The following is an 8864-nucleotide window of genomic DNA, read 5'->3' on the forward strand; positions in this document are numbered from 1 at the left end:
ATAAAGCATGTGGTCCATATTTAATGATGAATGTCTAAAGAAGAACATGGTTTTAAGCTTTGTTTTCATCTTTTTTTTCCCCTTAAGTTGCACATCTAACCTTATTTGATTCAAAATAAAAATGTTCATGCTCTATTTTCTCCTTGTATGCTTTTATCACATCACTTAGTGTTCTGTCTCGTTTTTTATTGTTTGATTTGTTTTTTTTAAGACGAGTATGGTAGTACTCTTCCTTTTCTTTATTTCTTATGCAAAAAGCAAACAATGAAAGCATAGGTTATGTTAACTAAATATTTAAAAGCAAGCCTAATGAATTATCTTTTAAAATATTACTTTGTAAAGCTGTTTTTGAAAATAATTACAGCAAGGAGTGTAACTAGTGTACCTGTTCAATGGGTTTCTATTTAATATTTATTTATTTTCATTTTCCCTTTATAGTCTCATTGAGCCACGAGAACTCATTTTCAAGAGACTGACCAAATAACTGTGCTAAATAACTTAAAAGTTAGTTCCTAAATTTGACTGCACGTAAAAGTCTGACCGATGCATTAACACTGAAAAAAATTACCTGAAATCGACTTCACCCAATATAAATACAGGATGCAAGGATAAATACAATTCTAAAAATTACAAATAAATTGGACTTCGTTATATTTAGATTATTTTTTTCTTTAGTATTACAATAGAAATAAAACAAAAGTAAAGTTTAATTCATCTAGTTTTTGGATAATAAATTTAAAGCAAAGTTATACATGGTTAATGTTAAAAATTTTACCTGGCAATTCTCTATCTTCTACTTAAGCTTTTGCAATTATTTTAATTTAAATCGTTTCTGTAAAATAAAAACCAAATTCACTACAGATAATTTACAGTAGAAAACATCTGCACGACGATTTGGTTTACACCACATTTTCAATCAAATTATGTAATTGTGCAATAAAACGTTACATACGCATTCATTGTATAAATCCAAATTTTATTGAACAAATGCAAAAACATAAATAAAATAAAAAGCATGCAACACTGAATTTGCCTAAGCTCCGTTTTCTTTGATCCAGCTGATGACCTTTAAGTTGATTTCATCCATTACAGAATCTTCAGACCTTCCTTTCACTGTCAGCCCATGGTCGCCTCCTTGCAGCCAACACACGTCCGTCTGAGCTTTCATATCCTGTAGAACGCCATTCAAAAGGTCCTGAGCAAGAAGACAAGTCACTCTGACGCATCGTGTTCTTCAAAAGAGCAGTAAACATTATTTAGTACTATAGTACTGGAGTATTATGTTAGTATTTGTCGCACAAACTAAAAACTTACAACATGCACTTGAAGTTTACTTAAGAAGTTGATTAGGAAAGATAATCCTAGAAAGCATCAATGATGGAGAAGAAGCAGAAGTACAACAAATACAGAAAGGATACGACATCTTAAACTAGATTACTGTAAGGCCCAGGTGGGATTCAGGCTCACCCTGTCACACATGTTGTCCTTAGTGCCTGACACAAAAAGCACACGCACACCCTCTGGCAGCATCCTGAGGTCTTCACTTCGCTGGCGATGGGTGTGCATCTGTCCAGGGGGGTGCATGGGGAAAGACAGGCAGATGACCCCCTGCACTGCATCCTCTGATCCATCGCTCAGCTGTCTGGCCAGAGAGGCCGCAGCTCGACATCCCATCGACCTGCCTGAGGATGGATGCATCACTTTATTGTCATAATATTCAGAATCCAGAAAATTAAAGCACAAACACATGCAGTTTTGTTGCTAATGAGTTATTACCTCCCAAAAATATGTGATTCACTGTAAACCTCTGTATGGTTTTCAAGTAGTCCTACAAGGAAAGAATAAAATAATGCAATGCAACTTATTGATGCTCAGAAATGTCAGCATGTAACTTTTAGTGAGCACATAAAACCTTTACCCAAACAGCAGAGTAAGCCTTAACTCTGTAAGTCAGGTTTAAGCCTTTACACGTGAAGCGGAGGCAGAGGAAGCCACTTGAAGCCAAAGCGCGCGCGAGAGACACCAGATGTCTGAAGTTCATGTCTCCTCCTGCGCCGTGCGTGAGGACAACAGCTGTGTGCACATCTGTTTCCCCTGAGGATGGGAAACACAAAGCAGCGTCCAGAAACTTTGTCCCAAACGGAAGCTTTACAGTTTCCTGAAAGGAAACGAGTTTTCATTTTAAGCAGCACTACTACTCGATTTAAATCGTAGCGTTCACATCTTTACAAACACACTGAACAGATGATGGTGCAGCTTTATGAGAAACCTGTGACAAAAAAAAAAAAAAAAAAAAAAAAAAATCCCAATATTTACCTCGTCAAACTTCTCCATTTCTTCTCTGAAATCCATGAGCAAACGTCACAGAGCCACCTAGCGTTCAGGAGATGTCATTACAGCTCCCTGTGTCCTTATCGATCATGAACAATTAATATCTTACCTGTCGAAGGTAGTGCTCTGAATGAACCCAGTTTAAATTCAAATCAGATTGAGGAGAAGTCCAAAAATAAAAACAAACTAAATCTGTCCTAAAGCAGCTTCAATCTCCTAGTTGTAACATTAGCACAATCAAAGTCACTGTCAAGGCTTATTTAAGCTGAAGTATGACATTTCTGTTGGAAACACTTCAATAGCTGCTGCATTTTGGGCATGTAACTATCTACATCATTATGTATAAATACTAGTATACACCTGAAAGCAGTGAAAATGTTTAAATAATAGTATTCAGATGAAGCTGCTGTGAGTAGGGGAGTTGTGGCGCAGAGGTTAGAGAAGGTGAGCCTGTGATCAGAAGATCGTCGGTTCAAGACCCGGTACTGACAACATCAAAAATGTGGGTGGGGTTAGAGAAGCACCCACACCTGCCCTCACCCTCATTTGTCCCACTCTGGGCCCTTGAGCAAGGCCATTAACCCCCACCATCTGCTCCTCCGGGTGTCCTAGATAGCAGCTCTCTGCTCCACACAGAGGGCTGTGGTAGCTCGGTGGTCTGTGGTTGCATCAGGAAGGACATCCAGCGTAAAATAACTGCCAAGTCTTCATGCAACTCGCTGTGGCGACCCCCGAAGAAGGGAGCAGCCGAAAGAAGAAGAAGACGAAAAAAAGATGAAGCTGCTGTGAAATTTTGAAGTGTGGAGCTGTTTAAGAGGCAACTTTGGTCTTTGCAACACTTAGATTATCCATTAATTTATCAGTCTGGTCTAAGTTAAACTCTGTTTCTCCAAACTGAGGTTGTTCAAAGCACAAAATACGTACCGCCCATAAACTTTACTTAGATCTCTGATTCTAAAAATCTCAACTATTATCCTGATGCATGCTCAATAACACATCTCAACTATTACTTTAGAGCAAGGTGAATTATTTTTATTTTCATTTTTTTGTTCTGCTCAGTTATTTTTTAAGCAGGTCAAGCATTGTTGAATTAATCATTGTTAATAAACACATTTAAATAAATGACTTGGTTCATATCTTTGTAAAAGCCAAATTGCAATTGTGTAACAATGGTATTGATCCAAAAAAGTTAAATCTGGTATTGATGACTAAATGTTATTTTGGGTAATGCATCTCTCTTTAAATCATCTTGGAGCATTAAATATGCATTTGGGTGTATGGGCTGCAGACTGTGAAATGTGGAAATAAAACACAAAACATTAAAAAATATATTTTATTTAAAAAATAGACTTTATCTTTTTCAGAACTTAAAAAAAATATTAATCATTCTGTGATCCTGAAGATATGAAGTAGTCAAAGTCCATCTTTTACCTGGAAAAGAAAACAAATTGTATTGTTATTGTAAATTTTAAAAATAATGCAATAATTTCAACCAATTTAAAATACAAAATGTAATACTCAATTAATGACAGTACGTAATACCATTTTCCGTTTTGTTCTGCAGTAACACATTCTGTGCAGCAGAGGGAGACAGAGACTGCAGAGTGGGCTGTTGTCATTTAAACTAAAAATACTAATTACAAATTGATTTTTTTTTTCAACTAATTACTTTCTGGAACTCTCGATTAAGTTAATAATAATGTCTTTACAGAGGTTTGTTTTAACCATGCAAATACATACATTATATTATCAAGGGGTAAAATAAAAAAAAAAAAAAAAGTTAAATAAAATGTTCCGATAAAACTTAACTGACGTCACCAAAGTTTCAGAATAGGTATAAATGATCAAATCAACGATACTTAAATTCAATCAGACTGCCTAAAACTTTAAGTTCACTTCATTTTGTCACCTTGATGTCCAAATAACTGCAGGTGTCGTTTGACAGACCAAAAAAAAAAAAAAAAACACTGTTGTCTCCTACCGCAGGAACTTGGAAAAAGGTCATCGATGGGTTGCTCCACGGGCTCCATGCCCTTCCGAACCTTGGGCTCTGTGATCTGGAGTTTGGCATACTCCTATGAGAAGAACATTATTCTATTCAGTACTGTTCTTTAAACGCAGTGATTATAAAGACAGTTTGCATGTGAAGAACAGATACCTTAAAGCGCTTGTACCAGTAACAAAATATACCGTCTCCCATAAGATGGTTGCATGTGAACTGCTGACCTGCAAGTGCAACTTTCTTTGCCTAGAAGAGTCAAAACAGAGAAAAACCAAATTTCATTCACGATTCTTCATTCAGTGGCAAGTGAAAACTCAAAATGTGTCATTTTATGAAAATGCAGCAACTGGAATTTTATCAGCTGAAAGTTGGACATTTGCATTTAACAGCAGGATATATTTGTAAGCACAGATTAAAAAAAATAAAAATAAATAGGATATTGCTTTATGGTTCACTTTTACATTTTGAAGCCTGCAGCACAAAATTACTCACACCCATGCAGTCTTACAGCTTTAAAAATTGAGATGGTATAAGATTGATGCTTTTGAAGGAAAGCTAAATGAAAAGTTACATTATTACTTCTGGAATACACCCAGACTATGATGTCATCTGATGCTACGCAACATTTCCGAATGGGATCAGGACTAGTGATGGGTCCTCCCATGCCGAAGCTTTGAACCATGTGTCAAGTGCGTATCGAGGTTTGTGTCATTAAGGGCGAGTGATGTCATTGATCATGTCTGAAGCCTTGTTAGTTCGGGAGAAGGATTCGCATTTTGGCACACTTCATTAGTTTATATAAAATTAATGGATCCTGATAAAACCTGTGTGCACGTGTTTGTGTTGTAGTTTCACCACTTCATGACCGAGGAGCTTCTTTTCATGGGGCCTGCGAAAAGAAGAAGAGTTTCACCTGCGTGCCAACACTTTGAGTCGTCTCCCAGTAATATTACACAGAATATTATTTTTTCTGTTAGATACTGAAATCTGTTACTAATACAGTATTCTGCAAAGTGTCTTATGAAAAAAGTAATATAATTGTTTCTCACTTCCTATTATTGTTTTTCTTCCTTTTTTATTATCATTATTTTGGGGGCATGCAGACTCATCATTGTGAAGTGCATTACACATGCAAGTTAAAATTGTTGTTATTATTGCTGTTATAGTAATGACATCAACAAGATTTCATTCAGCTCATACATATCACAAAATGAAGACACAAGAATCATTGCACATGTTGATTGAGTTCTGTCTGTAGCTTTGAATCACAATAAAGTATAATCTCATCTATTGTAATCCCAGCGGCAAAAGGAGGAGCTGGAAGAGGCTTTGATCTCTGAGTGTTGGAGACAAACAGCCAGCGTAGTCAAAGGCAAAGACTTTAGGGACTTTGTCGCAAAATTAGATCCAACCCATGTTCCCACTTCTAGAACGGTTTGCGTGGCGATATGCAGCATATGACTAGTTTTGAAATGAGTAATTATTGTCTTGCTTCCCTTTAGATTATTATGGCCTTGGTTGAGGCCATAAACAAAAAGAGAAGGTCAAAGCCGAGGTCCAGAAAGTTCCTGCTATAAGTTTGACAGCAGACATGTGGACAACAATTTCAAAGAGAGAAACCGACTGAGTCCGAGCTCAGAAGAAAAAATAAGTACTTGTCCTTAATACAGGACCGGCCCAAAGCATAAGCAAACTAAGTGGCTGCTTAGGACGCCGGGGCCACTAGGGGGCCCCCTAAGTGGAAGCACAGGTTTTATGAATTTTGTGAAGTATTGAGGAAGAAGTAACATAAACAGGTCAAATGTGTGGGTAAAGGTTGTTTAATTTTTAAGGTCAGTTTTTCAGATTGTTCCATACATTTACATAGTTTTAAGAACAATACTTAACTTAATTTTTTTTTTAAACAATTTTACATGGTTTCAATAAATTTTTCATTTACATGTAGTGGACTAGGCCTACGTCAAAACTAAGTCTAAGGTCAAAACTCTTGACCTTTAGAACCTTGTGGGACAGGAACTGTCATTTCATGTATTTGAATACATAAATACAGGTTCACCCATCCTGAGACTTTCTTTCTTGAAGGTTCAAGTGAAAAGAACACTCTCTTTTTATTATCAGTACTATTCTACAAATGTTGATAATCAAAGTGTCTTAGTTCAAACCATTTTAGATGTTGCAGTGAACTAATCAATTTTATTAACTGAGTAATGATTTTTATTCTCATGCAGTTAGAACTCATGTTAAAAGCTGTTACAGAGTAATTATGCATTTTTCTGATTTCTGCTTTTGAATGAGCAAGTGTGTGCGTTTACAAGGTTACAGTCAAACGAAAAACAAGTTGTTATGTTAAAACTGTCATGTTTTAGAATCCTCTCAGACGTAAGTAGAGATGTTTTGCACCTGTTTCCTGAAACACGCCAAAACAAAACCCTCTCGGTCTGTGAGAACATTTCTGATCTGTCTCATAACAATTCTCGCTGTCTCTAACCTCTTACGTCACAAAACCCACCCCGTCTGGTCGTTTCTGACCAATGAACAAATCCCAAAAAGTGAACCGGGAAAGAGTCTTTAAAATGTCAGTACTTCCTGGTCTACACGGAGTTGGAGAGTTGTCAGACTTCTAGAGTTTTTGGAGAGTTCGAGAGTGCTGGAGAGTTTTCTGCTGGTTCTATTCGAGTTCTGTCGGAGACGGGATGATCTTGACATGACAAAAAGCTCTTCCGAGTTCCATGGGATTATAACTTTCACTAGCCACTACTTCTGACGAGCTACAGCCACCATCAGGAGACGCTGGACAGGTAGCGTTAACGGAATTCCATATCTGCTGATGAATCTTCAGAAAGGTAATGGATCAAGTTTCCTACCAAGCGTACCGAAGGAGAGCTGGGCTTCTGATGGAGAGTGTCGGTTCTGGTGAACATTCCTCCCCTCCCATTCAATCTTACTCCCTTTAACTTCTTTCATCTTTAACTTTCTATCAAGTAGAAATTCTCCCAGATATTTAGAAATGTCTGTGTAAAGGGCTTATTCACATCCGTGTGGGTAAAAGATCATAGTTGTACAGTTTATAAATGTCTGTGGTGCAGCAACGGAAAAATCATGGCCGTATGATTTTTCCTGATTGATTGCTTATATTGTTATTTTCATAATTTGCCAAATTAATGTAAATGTTTGATGTTAAATTTGATTCTGTAAATAAATGACCGCATTCATTTTGATGGGTCAAATATAAATGACGTCTCACTTTGCATTTCCTTAAATTCAATGCACGTTTTATTCAGTCCAGAAAAATGAGGAACCCGCGTTAAATGATGAATATATCCCAGCATCTGTTCATCTACATACATTATTTAAATGTAAATGAACACATGCAGAGAATTTTCCTTGATATTTTATTTTTTATTTTACTTAATTTTGTCTGTTTTTTTGCACAATTTAATTTATTTTTATGCATTTAAGTTTTTTTTTTATCTGTTTGTTTTTGATCTTGTACTACAAATTATTTTGAACATTACTGTTACAGTTCTTTGGCACCAAAGTTAATAAACTAGATGACACTTTTGCTGTAAAATACAATGCATAATGTTTTTTTTTTTTTTCCCTTGCGTTACTTTTAGTACCACTACACATATAGGATAATGTAAACAGGGCTGTCAGTGTTGTAATGAGTTTATGCTAGGTGAATGAATGATCTGATCATATGACTGTTGATTGCAGTAGTCCACATTATTGGCAGAAATAGAGGGCCCCAAACCAAATTTCCCTTAGGGCCCCGTGGAGGCTTGAGCCAACACTGCCTTAATAAACATGAAAAATCATCATATTCATAAGTACATTCACTTTCCCACTACAGCAACATTTAAAAAAAAAAAAAAATCTGACTGAAATCATACTGACAAAAATACAATACTTCTATTACCATTACCAAACATTAATCAAAAATCACATGATGAAACACAAAGTCAAATTAAAGCATTTTAATTTATTTTCAAGACAACTAAGAGGCCATCACAATTGAAATGACAAAAGTTTTGACCAGCAGGGTCCATGTGCATGTGAAGCTCAAGAAATTAACCTTTTTTTATTTTAACCAGATGGAATAAAAGCTTCATCTGGCCATTGCTAGCCAAGACTGCCTTTTGTATTATTTCACAAATGACTAGTTAAAATTCTCAATGTTCATGACAGAGATACACGTGGAAAATAGAAATACAACACTGTCCATATTGCAGGGGTGTCAAGCAGTTCTGGTCCTCCAGGGCCACTAACCTGTATGTTTCAATTGTTCCCTTGCTCCAACACACCTGTTTCCATCCATCCTGCATGCTCATTACCAATTGATTCAAATCAGGTGTGTTGGAGCACACCTTTAAAACATGTAGGATCGTCGGTGGTCCTTGGGGACTGGATTGGACATCCCTGACAAGAGTTAAGTAAAGTTTGTGGAATTTTTCTCCAGATACACTTGAGTTTAAAGAACCATTTAATAATAATAATAATAATAATAATAATAATAATAATAATAATAATA

At 36.2% G+C, this 8864-nt stretch overlaps 1 protein-coding gene across 1 annotated transcript; it reads right to left on the reverse strand.

The window, feature by feature from the left end:
- Positions 1-1033: 1033 nt before the first annotated feature.
- tex30 (testis expressed 30) lies at positions 1034-2156 on the reverse strand. Its single transcript, XM_037686114.1, has 4 exons — positions 1919-2156; positions 1777-1828; positions 1468-1682; positions 1034-1195 (listed from the first exon to the last, which is right to left on the reverse strand). Exons 1-4 carry the CDS (start codon positions 2039-2041, stop codon positions 1034-1036), a joined length of 552 nt encoding a protein of 183 aa, XP_037542042.1. The 5' UTR covers positions 2042-2156.
- Positions 2157-8864: the final 6708 nt, after the last annotated feature.

This window comes from Nematolebias whitei, chromosome 13, assembly GCF_014905685.2.
Source record: "Nematolebias whitei isolate Nwh7 chromosome 13, NemWhi1, whole genome shotgun sequence".
In the NCBI taxonomy this organism is placed as follows: domain Eukaryota; kingdom Metazoa; phylum Chordata; class Actinopteri; order Cyprinodontiformes; family Rivulidae; genus Nematolebias; species Nematolebias whitei.

Bases quoted from the DNA above. Each gene is read 5' to 3' on its own strand.
- tex30 (XM_037686114.1), bottom strand. From the start codon at position 2,041: ATGAACTTCAGACATCTGGTGTCTCTCGCGCGCGCTTTGGCTTCAAGT. The intron at 1,829-1,918 runs GTAAAGGTTTTA...CTTTCCTTGTAG, and splicing joins AGGCTTACTCTGCTGTTTGG to GACTACTTGAAAACCATACA. The intron at 1,683-1,776 runs GTAATAACTCAT...ATCCATCCTCAG, and splicing joins GAATCACATATTTTTGGGAG to GCAGGTCGATGGGATGTCGA.